Genomic DNA, 18077 nt, shown 5'->3' on the forward strand with positions numbered 1-18077 from the left:
TACACAGTTGGTTGACGTTTAAATATGAAAGGTTTTGATTAGAAGGCATGATTGCTTTGGTTTTCTGTTTGTGTTCTTTCTTTCTTCTTGAAAATAATTTCATTGATGTTATATTATTACTTTGTAGCCAAGGCTATTTTACATCAAACAAGCTTGCATGTAAACAGAAATGAAAATACAGTACAGTGGTGCCCCGCAAGACGAATGCCTCGCAAGACGAAAAACTCGCTAGACGAAAGCGTTTTCCGTTTTTTGAGGTGCTTCGCAAGATGAATTTCCCTATGGGCTTGCTTCGCAAGACGAAACGTCTTGCGAGTTCTTGCGAGTTCGTTTCCTTTTTCTTAAAGCCGCTAATAGCCGCTAAGCCGTTAATAGCCGCTAAGCCGCTAATAGCCGTGCTTCGCAAGACGAAAAAACCGCAAGACGAAGAGACTCGCGGAAAGGATTAATTTTGTCTTGCGAGGCACCACTGTACTAGATTTTCTAAGCATAGAGCTGGCAACCTGAATTGATATTCAAGCAGTGGGTGGTGTGTTGTCATTTCAGTATCCTTTTTTTCCTCCCTAGACCAAGTGAAAACATGTTGATAAGAGTCAACAATGATGGAACTTACTGTGCTAACTGGACTCCGGGAGCAGTTGGTCTCTACACCATTCACGTTACCATTGATGGCATTGAAATAGGTACATAAAAGTCCGTATCTTTGTATGATGTCAAAAATGTCAATACACCTATAGTGGTATGCCAGAAAATGGAAAGAGAGAGAGCTTTTAAAGTTAATCATAATGTTTTGAGGACATATAGCATCTTCTTTTTACTCAAAAGGATATTAAAATACTTGAAAATAAAACAAATCCGAAAATTTGTCAGAGCACATAGTTGGAAAATGTGCTGATAACAGTGTATGCATACATTTTAGCTAAGTTAATAGTAGCAAATGCAATATCTTCCCATAGTGGCCGATTATCTCTCTATCTCTGTATTAGTTGGCGGAGCTCTCTCCTACTTCCACAGATGGAAACTGAGTCAAGGCTCACTTTGTGTGCAGCCTCAGTAGCTCTGCTTTGTTTATGACTGAAATGCCAGTTGAGTTTTTTGCTGTCCAACTGTGCTTTGAACGACAAGATTTCCCCATATGTATCCTGTCATGGGCTGCTGGAGTTCCCTGTTACGTGAGCAGTCTTTTAAATCCTTGACAAGGAGTTATGTTTATATACACATTTCTTCCAAATAATATTCTGACAGGTACCCCTCCTCCCCATGACACTTCATTACATTTTTATTATCATGTAAAGATTGAGGAGGGTAATTGCTTGTGATGCTTTATAATCGGCTGTACCTTCTGTCGTATGATTTTAATACTGTCATTTTTAAATGCAGTCTTTCATATAGTTGAACTTTTTATTGACTTGCGACCGGAATGATTCTGTCAGAGAAGGTCTAGCCTTGTCACTCCTTGTTTTTCATTCGGGTGCTTGGCACCATACTCTCTAAATTAATTTTTTTAAAAAAACGTTTTAAAAATGGGAACAATTTAGATTCAGGAGTCACATTTATCATGCCTAATGTGTTTCACAGGTTTAAGCTGCTTTGATGCCATAAGTAATATTCACTTAACCAGCTAGAATTTTACCGCATTGCCAAGACCTGAATGTAACCCACTTCAGAATAAAATAACTTTCAAACAGTTACTTAGATTTCTTATATACACTTCATGGTAATTTTCTTAATTTACAGATGCTGGACTAGAAGTGAAAGTAAAAGATCCTCCAAAAGGAATGATACCACCTGGAACCCAGTTGGTAAAACCGAAAGCAGAGCCTTTACCAAATAAGGTATAAGAACGAAAACATTTTTTAAAAAAATTACATTAGTGCATGTACATGACCTATATTATTTAGTACAGTGGTGCCCCGCAAGACGAATGCCTCGCAAGACAGAAAACTCGCTAGACGAAAGGGTTTTCCGTTTTGGAGGCGCTTTGCAAAACGAATTTCCCTATGGGCTTGCTTCGCAAGACGAAAATATCTTGCGAGTTCCTGCGGGTTTCCCCACCTCCCCCCCCTTTTCTAAGCCGCTAATCCACTAAGCCGCTAAAAGCCGCTAATAGCGCTAATCTGCTAAGCCGTCAATGGGCTTGCTTCGCAAGACGAAAAAACCGCTAGACGAAGAGACTCGCGGAACGGATTCTTTTCGTCTTGCAAGGCACCACTGTATTTTTAAACTGCCAGAGCTCAGGGGTCCAGTCCCTAGCTTAGATGGACTAACATTTTAACTTCAAGGTAGCAATATATGTTTAAATGATGACAGGAAACTGCTAAAACAGAAAAGAAGAAAATTGTTGTATATTGTTAAAGATCTCCTCCTAATACTCAGTTCTGACTCCTTGGCAAACATACACAAATCAAATGTATTTTCAAAACCTGTTTATTGCATTTTATTTGTTATGTTAGGGTGGAAGAGGCTCTGCATTCTTACATTTATACTGGTTATCATAACTGTTTCACTTATATACCCCTTGGCTAGATGGTGCTTAACTATGTTATTCCCATCTTGCATAGCTGATTTTTCAGAAATGAATAGCTTTAGGGGGGGCGTGTATTGTGACCAAGCCATGGGGGAGAAAGCTTTAACCCTGTGACGGTCTCAGTCACAACCTATTCACAATGGAAGGAAAGCTTTTGCCTTCATAAGAATAAGGCATGTTCCTATAAACTTCTCAGTATCCCAAGAACTCCAAACAAAGTTTTGCTTTTTTTTTTTTAAGGCATCCAGATTTAAGTCCAGTTCTAACATGAATTATGTGAGGATAGGTCTCATCAACATCATTAGGATTTGTACATGAAAAACCAGAGAAGCAGATGTTAAGTCCCAGTGATTACCGTATTTTTCGCTCTATAAGACGCACCAGACCACAAGATGCACCTAGTTTTTGGAGGAGGAAAACAAGAAAAAAAATATTCTGAATCTCAGAAGCCAGAACAGCAAGAGGGATCGCTGCACAGCGAAAGCAGCAATCCCTCTTGCTGTTCTGGCTTTTGGGATAGCTGCGCAGCCTGCATTCGCTCCATAAGACGCACACACATTTCCCCTTACTTTTTAGGAGGGAAAAAGTGAGTCTTATAGAGCAAAAAATACGGTATTTTGTTGCCCAACAGCTTTTCAGAACAAGAGAAGTTCCTGTTGATTTACATACTTGCATTTACAACTAGGCTGGAATATCCCAACATCTCATCTCATTCAGTTGACAGTGACTACTGTTTATATCTGACTTAAAGTAAACTCTGAATATCTAATTCTGTTGGTCCATGTGTATTTGAGTGACTTTTATAACAGCCTTATTTTTCTATGGCTTCCAGAAGAGAACAGACTTTGATTTTTTGTTTTGGTTTCTTGTTCATCTGTCTGGGTGAGTTTAGCAGCTGACTATAGCTGTTAGGAGGCTTTCCTCTAGAGCTCTGTGGATTTCCATAATCTGAAGCTGTATCTTTATACTCTTTTTTTTTTTTTTTAAAGAGCCCTTTTCCAGGTTTCTCTGCCTTACTGTCTCTTTGCTTCTCTTAGGTTCGCAAATTTGTGGCCAAGGACAGTGCAGGGCTGCGTATCCGTAGTCACCCTTCCCTTCAGAGTGAGCAGATAGGCATAGTAAAAGTCAATGGATCCATTACCTTTATTGATGAGGTAACTTGCAATAAATTTATATGGATTTGAGATCTAGATTAAATTACCACTTGCATATACAGACCAGAATCCAGAGAATGCCGTGACTAATCTCACGTGGCCATTGAACTTCAGTGCTTCGGGCCAGAAGCCATGCTAGGCCATAGAAGCCTTTTTGAAATGGAATACTTTCAAAAGCAATTTGTGATATGGGGGCCTGCTGTTCACAGGAGAAAAATTGTAAATGCTACTTGAGTGCTTGTGAACTCTTCTGGGTATTTGCCACAAAGTTAGATAAAAGGACATGTAGTTGCATCAGGCCATATGATTAACCAGCCATTTTGCTTTCTGTGTTGCTTTAAACTCATGCTACAGACTGCAAGATTGCTTTTTGGCGAAATTGAGGTAGATATTTTTGTTTTATCCTGTTAACATTTTAAAGTTTCTGTTGATTTTTCAGAAATGAAATGTTTCATTTTTAGCTTTAAAAGAAGTCAGCCATTTCTGAAAACAATACATATATATTTTACAGAGAATTGGACTGTTTCCTTTGTAGCTATTACTTTGTAAAATAAAAACCAGCTTTTTGCAGTAATTTTTTTTAAAAAAAGATTGCAAATCATTGTGAGCATGGCATAATTTGGTTCCTTAACATGCCTTTTAATCGTTACATTTCCAGCCATTCTTTACCTTCATAGTAAAAATTATTTTCACGGTCTGATCCTGAGACACATGATGCTTTCAAGTTACTGTTTGCAACAGTGGTGCATCAGCTGCCTTTCTGGAGTGGTGTCCCATATCACGATGTTGCGTTGTTGTAGATACATTAGGAAGTTGCTCTTTAAATACATTTTTTCTTAATTCATCCATAATCTTCATCTGCTTTAAATTTCTTGTGCCTTTTAAAAAAGCTTTAGTTAAATAGGCCAAATGTTTACCTCCCATGCTCTGTATTATGCTAGATCTTTAATCTGTTATCATCTGCTGCTTAAGTAGCCTGGCTTGTATTTACTCTTCATAGATTCACAATGATGATGGTGTATGGCTACGGCTGAACGATGAGACAATAAGGAAATATGTTCCAAATATGAATGGTTACACTGAAGCCTGGTGCCTTTCCTTTAACCAGCATCTTGGCAAGAGCCTTTTGGTCCCTGTTGATGTAAGTAAAATACAATTTTGAAGAATATTATAGTGCACTCATTCATTCATTCATTCAATCATTTTTTTAAGGTTGTCATCATTCATCCATCTCATCTATAAGGGTAATCATTCCCATTAACCAACTTTAGGTCCTGTAACATCAACAATAATGCTGATGTTGAAGCAATTAAGGTTTTTGAAAGTATTTTCCCCCTCCTCCAAAGGAGGCAGTTAGCTAAGTTGGAACCTTAGCTATGGTGGGCCTGTGCTATCATCTGAACCCTTTATATTTGACTAATGTGTAACCTAAATGCATATCCTGTACTGCTTGTTCTGTAGTTTCAAAAGTAATTAGATCAAAGTGTTATAAAGGCTTGCTGCTGCCAGAAATATTTCTTTCTCATTTGGATACCATACTGATACCATTTTTCTACAATGGGAAGTTACCCCTCAAGAGATACGTCTAGGTACTTTAAGATGATTAGGGTTTTTAAAATAATAGTTTGATATTATATACTAATTTATTCTTAGTTGTATGGGTTTAATGTGTCATATCACTTAACTGTGGTATATTGGCATTCGCTAACCCTGATTTCAAATCTGGCTTAGGGCTGTCAAGGAAGGGTGGCAAATTGCGCTTGAAAGGGGAAAATTGTGTGAAGCTGTGCTTGGGTTATATCTACACCAGCCCATAGTAAATTAATTAATTAATTAATTAACTGATGTAGTTATTAGCATCATTTCTTCCATGTGTGAAAAAGATTTGGTTAAACTGAAACTGATAAAATATGTCTTGATTCGGCCACATTATTGAGGACTTCTTGTGAGAGAACTCTGAAATACTGAATAAGAGTATTTACCATATTGTCATTGCTGAATGTAACATATTATAGATACCACTGATTTAAGATACCGCATCTGTAAGGAGTTAAGAATAGGGAAAGGCAGTTTTTCCTGCTGGTAGAATTTGTTCAGTACATCTTCATTGTTACTTTAGGGAAGGGTGTGGAAATGTCATGGCACAGGTTCAAATATGTGAATGGACTAAGTTGACAGGACAAGAGGTAAAAGACATAGGAAAGCCTGTCATCTTCATTGAAAGAGGGCTTTGCATGAAGAAGAACATATATGCAAAGCTACAGACAGTGGTAGCATGGAGACAACAGGTTGAATCAAATGCAAGTGCGACCGGAGTTCTACTTACACAACATCCTCTATCCACATGCCCCCAAAATCTGCTCCAGAGGATCCCCCAACCTTCTGTACCTGTTTTTGATGGTGCAGTGGGTCAGGCTGCAGAGGAGAGGCGGATGAGGATGTTGTTTTGTGGGCGTCTATTGCACAGGCAAGACGGCACCATTGGATACAACCCGATGCTTCCGTAGGGTGTGTTTCATTAGTGAGCTAGTTAGTGGCTTCTAGTGGGAAGGTTGTATGATGATAGCAGCCACTTGCTTCAAGGCAACCTCTTTTAAAGGTGGAAGAGTAAACTGCTCCAACTTAAGTAATAAGCTATCTTCTTAAAAGGTCAGGGACATTTGACTGGTTTGAAGGCATCGTAGTGATTTAACCAAGTCACGTTTGTAAATATATATATATTTTAATAATAGTTCCTTCATGTGCATTTGGCAGTTGGGAAATGTTAAGCAGATTGGTGTGTATTTTTGAGATGAACGGCAAACATCTGCATTTGTGACAGGGTAGAACTGGGAACCTTCAGATCTGTGTTCTGCTGTCCCGTGTGATGAATCAAGAAGGGTTGCAGGTCTAAATGTTCCCTAGGTTATGATGTGTGCTCCGTTTCCAGCATTGCTCCAGCCACTAACCCTAACCCATTGGTTCCTGCTGACCTGATAGTGGCTATAGTATAAAGTCTTTGATTTTTGATTATTTATGGACCACAGTCATTCCTGGCTATGCCTGCTTAGTTGCTAAATGTAGCCTGTGTGTCTGCCTTGGCTGTCTGCATACATGCTGAATGTTCTCTTGGATTTTAGTTGTAGCGGGTTGTAGACCTGTGCCTTTTGCTTCACTTTTCTTAGGCTGCTGAGGCCTAGCACCCAACAGTTTTATTATTGGTTTGTGATCACTTATTCAAATATCTTTGTGAAACTTCCGATTTTGGCAGCATGGCTATTCTGGTCATCTTCTCTTCATTGCTTTGGGCGAGTAGTGGCTAGGAAGAAAACTCTAGCTTAAGTGCTCCTTTTATACCATACTTTGCAAGTGCTAATACCTGGGAATTTCAGTACTACTTCTTTCTTTTCTTTTATCTCTCTTCTTAAAAGAATGACAGTCCAGAGAGCTTCCTTAACAGTTTCCTTGTTTAACTAGCTTCCTTGATAGACTGTATTCCATGACTTACTTAAAAATCTCAACTAAACTTTATTCCTGATGAAGTTTTTTAAAAAAAAAAATTGTACAAATACTTGACATTGGGTCTATTCAGACTTCAGTTACCAGGGAGAAGTACAGTGGTACCTTGGGTTACAGAGGCTTCAGGTTACAGACTCCGCTAACCCAGAAATAGTACCTCGGGTTAAGAACTTTGCTTCAGGATGAGAACAGAAATTGTGTGGCGACGGCGCGGCAGCAGGAGGCCCTATTAGTTAAAGTGGTGCTTAAGGTTAAGAACAGTTTCAGGTTAAGAACGGACCTCCGGAACAAATTAAGTACTTAACCCGAGGTACCACTGTGTGTATGTGGCTAACTCCCACAATCCTCTCTGCGACTTGCACTCATAACACTCCAATAAACGCTGGTCAGGGACATAATATGTGCCATTAAATGTGATATAGATTTTTATCCTTGAAAAGGGGCAAGAGAGCATCTAAGACTTTTATTGATTTGAGATCTTTCCTTAGCAATCCCAATCATCGAGCAGAAAATATTGAATTGCAAGTAAGCCCTCCCCACAATGCATTTACCCATGTTATGTTACAAAAACAGGGCAAATATGAAATGTTGAAAAACAAGGCTTCACGTGCAGTACTTAAACTATTATTTACTTAAGATACTGTACAAGTCTGTATCACTCCTAGGTATCTTGATTTCTGTACAAAAAAACCTTTAGTGGCACATAGAAATGGAAGATATCTAGATCTCTTCAGAGGAAAGCTGTTCTAAAAACAAGGTTGCACTATGCAAATTCTGAGATAAAAGCAATGTGCTGTAGTTTATTGATGCTGTGTTGAAGGCAAACATTATTGTTGAAAGGTTTATCTTTTAGACTTAACATAAAATATTTGTGAGAAATTGAAAGCTAGGAGCACTTCTTTGCAGATTGGGTTTGTAAAGAATGTATACTGACAACTTAAAAGTGTCTGGCAAATACTAACATTGAATGAGTAGGAATGACAGTTTCATACTGGAAGCTTTCTATTTTGATTGATGCATGCACATTCTTTAAAAGTGATGGAGAAGATTATATGTTAGAAAAACATGGAACCCTAACGCTTACACAAATAAATGCATTCATTTTGAATACTCATTGCAGTCATCACTTGCTTCTGACCTCCTAATTTCATTTTCATTGCTTTTTGCATAATTCATATATCACAACAATAATAAAAGTGTATGTTTCAAAGAGCACTCTGGGGCAATATTTTGATGTTGTTTTATGTGTGGAAAGTCTGCTGTATAACCTCTTGTTCCATTTTTTTGATTAAATCTCATCTAAAATTTGCACAACTTACTCCAACAAATGTTGTATTTTTAGATGTGTACAAAATTGATATATTTCATTGACCCATTTGAACAAAAAGGTCATCAGCCACCTTATTTGTGTAAGTACTGGATTTATTTACAAGATCAAAACAGCCCCACTTGTGAGTGGAAAATGCTTCTGGTGGGTAGGGGAGAGTGATTTCCCATTTTTTTATTTTCAGTTTCAACTCTTTGTACCTTTTCAGTCCTGCTCTGAAGGGTCCCCTGAACTTCAAGAGCATTTTTTTTTTTTTGGGGGGGGGGGGAGACCTCACTGCCTGCATGGAATATTATGCATGGCTACAAGGATCTCATCCAAAATGGATGTGCTGGACAATTACTTTTTTTTTTTTTGGCAAAAAAATGTCTTCAAACTAATCTGGCCACTTTTCCTTAAAATAACATGTATTTAGAGAGAAATGATGTATGACCCGAACATGACCCCCGTTGTAACTAAATGAAGATTGAGTTAAACTGCCAAATTCCTTATTTTATATGTTACTAATTTTGTGTGGGCTTTTTAAATGTATTTTTTAAAGCTGGTTAAAGTGTTTGGTACGCTTTCCCATCTGCTTAATGTCAGTCTTCAAAAATAAATGAGGAAATGGCTGATCTAAATAACAGCCTTTCTTCCAAATATATTAGACTAGTACAAAAACCCACCGCAAGGTACCAAAATCAACATATTTTAATGTGTGCATCCCTTGTCCGTCTTAATGTGGTAAATACATTAATTTTATTTCTTTTTTAAAATATTTTTTTTTAGAGTACTCTGTGTTTCACAGGTTGGTGTATTTTGTTGCTATGGTTTTGGACACTTGGCATTTGGGTGCTTTCCAAAGTTTTCTGAGTACTGATAGCTACGTTTTAAACCTTTCCAGTTGCAAATAGGTGGCTGAGTGTCCACACTCAATCTTTTTTCCTCGTTCCGCCTCCCCATGTCCCCCCCAGAAAAAGAAAACAAATCTTCACAAAGTGGCAGACTGTCTTTCATAAAACAAATCTGGCTTTTGATAGGACTTGTATTCTCATTCAGACAGGAGAATGGGAATTGCCTTGCACAAAACGTGTTAAGCTCTATATAAAAGAATCTTTCTATTCAGTGAATGGCATGACACACTACATCATTTAGAACTGTCAGTATAAGCTGTTTGTCTCCAACAGATTGTTTCCCCCGTGGTGAACAGTGGGCTCAGCTGGCTTCATTTTAAGAGTACCTTTTTGTCAAAAGAAATGATTGTTGTTTGCAAGGATGCAGGGGGAAAAAATAAAATTAAGCAAATGTTCTATTCGTCTCTTAATTTCTTCTGCTGCTGTCTTAATGCTCCAGTTCTCTGTTGATATGTGTCTATCTTAAACTTTACATAGAATATCTTTAATGCTAGCCAAGGAGTCAGGGATTTGGACTTGTTTTCATGGACTTCCAAACCTTTCCCCCCTCAGGTGAGTTTTCTTAACTGTCAGGATCTCAGTCTCTTGCGTACAAGTATTTTGGGCATTGTGGAGTATGAGCCATCTGAACATTCAAATTGGTGGTTTTCAGGCTTTCAAGGATACTATTTCCATATTGACATCTGCCGAGCAATTGCTTCACGCTGCTGGAGACTCTGACGTGTTCTAGTCCTCATGCTCAGCATGCGTTGGTACTTACCAATCCTGTTAGATCCTACCATCGATCTGCAGGAATTGAGGGCACCTCCCTAGAACACATGCCACACTTTCCTGTTGCTGCACACAGCAGCTGAAAGCTGGTAGTGACTGGCAAGCTATTCTTTGGCAAGCTTGCCTACCATTACTGGAAGAATTGGTTAACGAGCTTCTGAATAACATCTTTGTTTGCCAAAATGCAGAGAATATGCAGCATTAATTCATTTAGGTCTCCATATTTAGCTGGTAATATCAATTTACATTCTGCAGAAGAAGGCTCATATGTGATGCTGTATAGCTTGGTATTGTATGTCTCCAACAGTTGCATAAATACCCTCTATCCCCCCTTCTTTCTTGCACTCTCCTGCATGAATACTTTTACTTGGCCATAGTCTTGTGTGTTAGTCTTGTGTTTGTATCATCTTTCTTAACCATGGTTGAAGAATTGCTCCAAATGTTCATGTCGCAAATGTGTGCCTTTTATTTTTATATATGTACTCATATCGTTTATTCTTTGTGTTCAGTAGTAATATAGAGAGTACTGCAAGTTCAGTTCTTGTCTTATATGGAAAATTATAGCTTTACACGTGCTCTGTTAAGTGTTTTAGGATGAGACTGTAGTTATTTCAGGTCTAACAAAGAGGTGGGCTTAGTTGAAAAGTACAAAGGCATTATTAACAGGATTTTTTTTTTTTGGTTTTTTTGTTCTAAAATTTTCAGGAGTCTAGATCTAACACAGATGACTTTTTCAAAGACCTAAGCTCACACTGCCCTCAGGAAGCGGTAATGCAGGAACCAGATATGCCGTTCATTCGTGGTGGGCCTGGAGTATATAAGGTAGTGAAGACTGGCCCCTCAGGTCACAACGTCAGAAGCTGTCCCAACCTTAGAGGTATCCCCATTGGAATGTTAGTTCTGGGAAACAAAGTCAAGGCAGTGGGCGAGGTATGGATCCTTGTAGCTTCAGTTCTTACCTTCATAGATACTGGTTTATAATAGTAGCAATCGTAAGAAAAGCAGCTATCCTACGCAAGGTTTGCTTTTCCACCCTTGGTTGCTAACTGTTAACTTCCTAAAGGTTGTTTATGGTGTAAACTGATGCAAACCACTTTTGCCTTTGTCATATATTTCTTTATCGGGCATTGATTGAACTTGATTTTTCTTGTATGCTTGCTTAAAATGTGGGTTTATTAAAGAACTATGTTTAATGCATATTTCAGAGTTTACCAATGAATTATTTTTGGGGATACAACAGAACTCAGTTATCTTATTTCTTGGTATTGATTCAACTGTTGCATGCGGTTGATCGTGCTTTGGTGTTCTCCTATTGCAATGGGCTTGAGGATGTAGTGTGTCATGCTATGATTTTTTTCTCAAACAGCACACAGGACATGATAGCAACTTTGTGAATATTAAATACCTGGTGTCAGTGTCAAGCTTTCTCTGCTTCATGTGTCAAATAAATAAATAAAAATTCGACCCTTGCATTCTATCGGGTATCAAATGCTATGTGTATCTGGACACTTGTTTGGTTCTCTGTTTATTCTTTTCTTCTGAATATAATCCAGTCTTAACACACTGAAGATACTAATCATCTTAAACTTCTGTGAATACAAATGCTTTTTATTCTTCCTTATTCTTCTGCACTTAACTTGAAGAATGTCTGTTGCCTTTCCATGACAGAAAAGAGCCTCTTTTTCACATATGGAAACATTTTGCTGCATCTCATTGGTGGATAATTTGAAAAGTAAATTAAATGTGCCTCTCTCTCTATGTGTGTGTGTGTGTATGTACCAGGTGACTAATTCTGAAGGCACATGGGTGCAAATGGATAAGAACAGCATGGTAGAGTTCTGTGAAAGTGATGAAGGTGATGCGTGGTCCTTAGCTAGAGACAGAGGTGGAAACCAATATCTCCGGCATGAAGATGGCAAGTCTCCTTAATTTTTACAAAAAGATAGAAACTAAGCACACAAACAATAAAAAGCAGAGATGTAAATAATCTAAAAATTTAGCATAAAACCCCCAGAAAGAACAGAGGATTGCACTGGTACCCAAAGTTCTTCATTTAACAGAGGTATGTGGCCATATTCTTGTGCTAGTTTGAGCTGATCAGGTGAATCTTCCCAAGTTAAAGAGTCAGAACAGTGTTTAAAACATTTGAAAAGAAATCCTAAACATTGTGAACAATTTAGAAGGCAAAATGTTTTATTGAGGTAGCCGAAAGCGATGTATGTTTATCATGGAATGACTTCTAATAGTTTATCGGAGTGAAATTGGGCATAGGACCATGGAACCCCTTTTCATGCATTAATTGTGAGGAAGGGGGCTGCCACTCATAGACAAGGCCAAACAGGATTGCACTCCTGGCCCCACGCAATGGGGATGGCTTCGGCATCCAAGCAGTTGGCACAGATGTCTGAGAAGGGGAAACCTGTGTCTGTAGAGTTGGAACTCTGATCACACAGGGTTCCAGCTCCACTATCAGCAGAGGCCCATCAGATTCCCTTTCGCAGATGTGCACACCCAATGCACGGATATTGGATGAGGGACCCTGCTGCCCCTTTCTGCACATGGATACTCGGGGGGGGGCGCTATAGTCTAATTAAGAAGACATGTTACTACTACTCTAGTTAAAGGTAAAGGTAAAGGTACCCCTGCCCGTACGGGCCAGTCTTGACAGACTCTGGGGTTGTGCGCCCATCTCACTTAAGAGGCCAGGGGCCAGCGCTGTCCGGAGACACTTCCGGGTCACGTGGCCAGCGTGACATCGCTGCTCTGGCGAGCCAGAGCCGCACACGGAAACGCCGTTTACCTTCCCGCTGGTAAGCGGTCCCTATTTATCTACTTGCACCCGGAGGTGCTTTCGAACTGCTAGGTTGGCAGGCGCTGGGACCGAGCAGCGGGAGCGCACCCCGCCGCAGGGATTCGAACCGCCGACCTTTCGATCGGCAAGCCCTAGGCGCTGAGGCTTTAACCCACAGCGCCACCTGCGTCCCACTACTCTAGTTAGTGATTTATTAATTGAAACCTTCATTCATGTGTACATATATTTTGGCCTTCATTCCCACTGTAGAGACATAAATTACATTCTAAAGCAGTTTTGTGTTTGTTTTGCTTCTTGCAATTACAGAACAAGCTTTTATAGATCAGAATGGTCAGACTCCCCCGCCAAGTCCTTTCTCACTGCAAACTTTCAATAAGGGGACAGCGTGCAGTAATGGACAAGGATTTGATTATGGCCTTGGAAATAACAAAGGTAAATTTTCTACTAATTATTTTCTTTCTATCATTTTGAATATTGAGTGTGCTTTCCATTGTATTTGTAGCTCCAGTATATTTACTTCAAAAAACTGGGAGGCAATTTATCAGTGCAGGAATTCTTAATTTATATGAGACTTTAATTATACTATATGGCTCAGAGTTATAAAACTGGTGCTGCTTATTTGTTGTAGGATCAGGATTGAAATAATAATAAACTGAGCCTTTGTTGAACAAGATGGGCTTGCATTATAATAATTGTATATTATAGTGAAAACTGCTAGTTTTGATGAACTGTTTGGAGATTGTGAACATGCATTAAAAATGCTTGCTTCTATAAAATTAGCATCACACTCTAAGCATTCTGTTCAGAGCAAATACTTTTGAGAAACCACAGTATTGATTGACTTTTACAGTTTGATCGGTGTCGCATTCCATGTCACAACTGTAGTTTTCCCTGTAAAAAGTAAAGCTTTTTGTTGACAGACCCTCCTTATTCCAGAAAACACTGCACAAAAACCAGAACAGGAAAACCAGTGGTGTCTGATGTACCAGCACTTGAAATCAGATTGAGTCCTTGTACTGACATGAAAGTTGTATAGTTAGGTTCTAAATCAAAATTCTATACAGTACTGTAACACTATATATTAAATTGTTTTTGTTTTGCTAGTTTAGCACCTTTAAATTAAGCATTTAAGTGTAATGTGAAAAGTACCCCACTAGTGAAAAGCTGAGTGCTTACCAGTATCTATACACGTATAATTGCCATGGAAATCATTGTGGCAATTGTAGAATGTGCATGTAGAAATGTATTGCAACCCCAAACTTTTCTATGTTAGTGGCTCTTGATATTGATATTTCTTGTGTCATTTTAGTATTCCTACAGCAGATAAATGAGGTCAGACTAGTACATCTAGTGTAAAAGAGAGCAGTATACAACTTTAGGACATAGAATTTTAAAATTAAGAAATGTTTTAAAATAGACATGCCCATAGAAGAGCAAAAGTTTCAACTTGGAATTTTCTTTTTTGAGAATAATGCATGGTCCAGCAAAACGTGAGCACCTATAAATTTTAAGTTGATTCCAGTGGGAAAGATGTGCTTAACATTGACTGGATCGTTCCCTACATTTTAAGTGTAATAGTTATCCTCAAGTGAACATTATGTTATCCAGGTGTTGCTTCAAGTTCAGTGTTGCATTCTTGAGGAGAAGTCATGAACCAGGGACTTCCTTGAACATAAGTTTCTTTCTTAAATTTCTTATGTTTTCTCTATTAAAAAAACACACAGTTTGTGTTCATTTTTCTTGGTTGTGATATGAATAAATGTCACGTATTCATTAATCCATTTTTCCTGGAAACCCCATTTTACGTTTTGCTGAATTAACGTATAGCATGTTTGGATTGCGGTCTGATTATTGTCTCATGCCTTACTGTTTTGATGTTTTCTTCTTGTCTCATTCTCCTTGTGTATTTGCAGTAGTTCAGTGCAAAGAGCAGTGCCCCCTTTCAGCTGGCATATCCTTAGGTCTCCATGCAAGTAAATTTACCTAAATATAATTAGAGCAGCATATTAGTAGGAGCGTTTGAGCTAGTGCCTTGTAGTCATCTCTGCCAATACATCACAAGGAACACTACAGGAAAGTTTGTATGAATTTTTCCCTAGGTGAAGCACCTACAAAGGCATATCATTATATTCATATCACTGATGTAGCTGACAAAAAGCAACTTGCAGAGACATAACTTCAGGAGCATTAAGGTGCTTTGTCTCATTTGGTGCTAATGACAGATTTGCTGCTTTCATGTTTTTCCTTAGTTTTGCTGATTTGGCTGCAACCTATTTCTAACCTGTTTTCTCTCAGCCCTGTTGTGAAAAGACCCAAAAATCACTGAACTAATTCCTTACTACAGTAAGATGCTGGGACCTAGGAAGTTGTATTGTTAGATCACACATGAGAATTCAGGCTTTCAGAAACTATTTTGATAGATGCTTTATGGTCTAAAGCATCTATCAAAAGCATAGGGACGTGGGTGGCGCTGTTGGTTAAACCACAGAGCCTAGGACTTGCCGATCGGAAGGTCAGCGGTTCGAATCCCCGCAACGGGGTGAGCTCCCGTTGCTCGGTCCCTGCTCCTGCCAACCTAGCAGTTCGAAAGCACGTCAGAGTACAAGTAGATAAATAGGTACCGTTCTGGCGGGAAGGTAAACGGTGTTTCCATGCGCTGCTCTGGTTGTCCAGAAGCGGCTTAGTCATGCTGGCCACATGACCCGGAAGCTGTACGCCGGCTCCCTCGGCCAATAAAGCGAGATGAGCGCCGTGACCCCAGAGTCGGTCACAACTGGACCTAATGGTCAGAGGTCCCTTTACCTTTACCTTATGGTCTAAAGTAGCCTTCTCCAACTTGGTGCCCTTCAAGTGTTTGGTCTACAGATGTAATCATCCTCAACAATTTACCACAATGGGGATCCGTGGGACACGCCCAGGGGGTCTGCAGCACCATCCCCTGCCAGGGACTCACTTATCTTGTTAATTGCACAGCTCGCTATAGCTGGGGGTGGATGGATGGGAGCACTTTTAACAGAGCCCCCAACCAGCCACCAGCTTACACAAGCCATCAGCAGGCCCCTGAAGGCTCTCTTAACTGCTCGACTGAGGGGAATGGCAACTGCACACCCCTCAATGGAGCGTTTTTATGGGGCCCCCACACTGCCACTGGCTTGTGTGAGCCGTTGGCAGGACAGGGGCTCTGTAAAACTGGTTGGCTGAGGCAAGGGCAGCCATGTGCTCCTTGGCCGAGCAGTTTGAAGAAGCAGAGGGAGGAACAAGCTGTATCGGTGCCTGGTTTCTCTCTCTGCTGGTATGAGGGCAGAGTGGGATGGCAGCTTCATTCGGCGGTATATCGCTGCTCCTGAGTCCCTCTGGTACCAGCACCAGCTGGAGGGAGTCAAGTGCGGTGGTGGTTTCACTCGCGATATACTGCCGAGTGAAGCCGCCATCGCAGTCTGTCCCTCATACTGGTCCTGGACAATGTATCAATACATTACCCAGAGCTATTTGGTGCAAAATGCAGCCTGTGTGGTTTTTTTGTTCGTTCATTCTTTTTCTGTGGGAAGCTATGTGGCTACATTTTGGAGTGGGAAGAAACAGATGTACGGTAGAATCCTAAAAAAATCAAACGTTGGTTGTTCCTATTGGTTAATCAGCAGGAAGAAAAACCTTACTCCAAATAAGTACTGTATTTAACTAATTAATCTCTTTAAGCCAGGGATGAAACCAGAAATGAAATTTGGGTACAGGAGGACTAAACAGTTAATAATAGTAATTATTATTATTATTATTATTATTATTATTATTATTATTACCAACATTACAAAATTCCAGCTGTTTTCTACTCAGTCTTCACCAATGCATTATCAAGCCTTGACCAAGCCTTCACCTGTGTCTTGAAGGTGCAAGATCCCTCAGTTAGCAAACCATATAATGCAAAGTTTTGCTAAGATGTACCATATCAGATTACAAGTAAGAAATAGCTTTTTTGAATACAAAAAGGATTCTGCATATAGAACACTTGCAAGTTAGGAACACAGTTGCTTTTTAAATTCAGTTGTAGTGGAGCAATGGAGACATGTTTTTCCTACTGTCTGGGGATAGGCAATTGGTGGTTATTTCACAGATTTTATGGTCTTTTTTTTTTAAGGATACCTAAAACCCTTTGTTTATTAGGGGCCACCCCACATTTTATCAAAAAATTGCTTTGCACAGGTGACTACCATAGAGTAATCAAAATTTTCAAAAGTAGGGGGGGGGTCCATGGTTTGGCTTTTGAAAAATAAGGCGAGGTGGGGTCCACAATAATTAGTTAATTGGGAACCACTGGTTTACCATGCTGGCTAGGGCTAATGGGAATTGTACTCCAAAACATTTGAAGGGCACCACATTGGAAAAGGCTTCTTTACAGCATTATTCAGACACTTTGTTAAAGATTGTAAATTTCAATAAGCTGAAATCCTCATTGAAGCTGAAGAGAGGAAAAGAGGCTTTCTTCTATAGGTGGTTAAAGGGCATTTTTTCACTTCCAGATAGCAGCACAAGATTGGCTAAACGTCTGTGGTGTGTCCTGTCCTCTGCTTTCTGCTCAGAGCTCCAGTCTGCTTCCTTTGCTTTCATTCTCTCCCCTTAATCTTGATCAAGCACCTGGGAAATATGGTACATTATTATTGGAAGGAAAACAAGGCAAGAAGTAGTAAGTTGTTCTTCCACAGGTAGGGAAGAAGTCAGTAGCCTTGAGGGGCTTCATGCTGGAAGACTGCTCTGCTTCCCATCCTCCGTATTGGACAGGAGAAGTAATGCATATGGTAGGGAAAAGCAGATAGATGAGGGTGTTTTAGAGCACCCATCAGCTCACTGCCCAAGGCATGAATGGGAAAGCTGTGGTTTTATTTTTCCTAGGCTTCCTCCTTCTGTCTTCCTCTTCACTTTTACTTCCTGCCTTCGCCCTTTGCAGAGATGTTCTCCTAACCTGCTTCATTCTGCAATGTGCTTAGGTTTTCTGCCTGCCTGCCTGCCTGCCTTCTCTTAGTATTTCTTGTTTCCATTCCTCCTTCTGTTCTCCTCCCAGTTAAAGAAAAGGCAAATATTTCCATTGTTTATTCCCCATGTC

The 18077-nt window shown here is 39.6% G+C and overlaps 1 protein-coding gene and 1 long non-coding RNA gene across 6 annotated transcripts in view; one reads left to right on the forward strand and one right to left on the reverse strand.

Annotated features, from left to right (window-relative positions):
- MYCBP2 (MYC binding protein 2) overlaps window positions 1–18077 on the forward strand; it is a 143555-nt gene that overhangs the window by 82009 nt on the left and 43469 nt on the right. For 3 of the 4 annotated variants that reach the window (XM_079972347.1, XM_079972349.1, XM_079972348.1), the window contains exons 49-56: window positions 568–683; window positions 1738–1835; window positions 3565–3681; window positions 4682–4822; window positions 9877–9951; window positions 10876–11100; window positions 11953–12085; window positions 13289–13414. In XM_079972347.1, the coding sequence (XP_079828473.1) occupies window positions 568–683; window positions 1738–1835; window positions 3565–3681; window positions 4682–4822; window positions 9877–9951; window positions 10876–11100; window positions 11953–12085; window positions 13289–13414 (1031 nt within the window). The remainder of the gene's footprint in view (window positions 1–567; window positions 684–1737; window positions 1836–3564; window positions 3682–4681; window positions 4823–9876; window positions 9952–10875; window positions 11101–11952; window positions 12086–13288; window positions 13415–18077) is intronic. The other variant, XM_079972350.1, reaches the window with a different exon arrangement.
- The window catches only part of LOC307214328, a 34555-nt gene that overhangs the window by 13320 nt on the left and 3158 nt on the right, over window positions 1–18077 (reverse strand). For both annotated transcript variants that reach the window (XR_013837922.1, XR_013837923.1), the window contains exons 2-4: window positions 14850–14965; window positions 4351–4814; window positions 614–731 (exon numbers count right to left, since the gene is read on the reverse strand). This is a non-coding gene — a long non-coding RNA (uncharacterized lncRNA). The remainder of the gene's footprint in view (window positions 1–613; window positions 732–4350; window positions 4815–14849; window positions 14966–18077) is intronic.

This window comes from Podarcis cretensis (genome assembly GCF_951804945.1).
Source record: "Podarcis cretensis genome assembly, chromosome: 4".
NCBI lineage: Eukaryota > Metazoa > Chordata > Lepidosauria > Squamata > Lacertidae > Podarcis > Podarcis cretensis.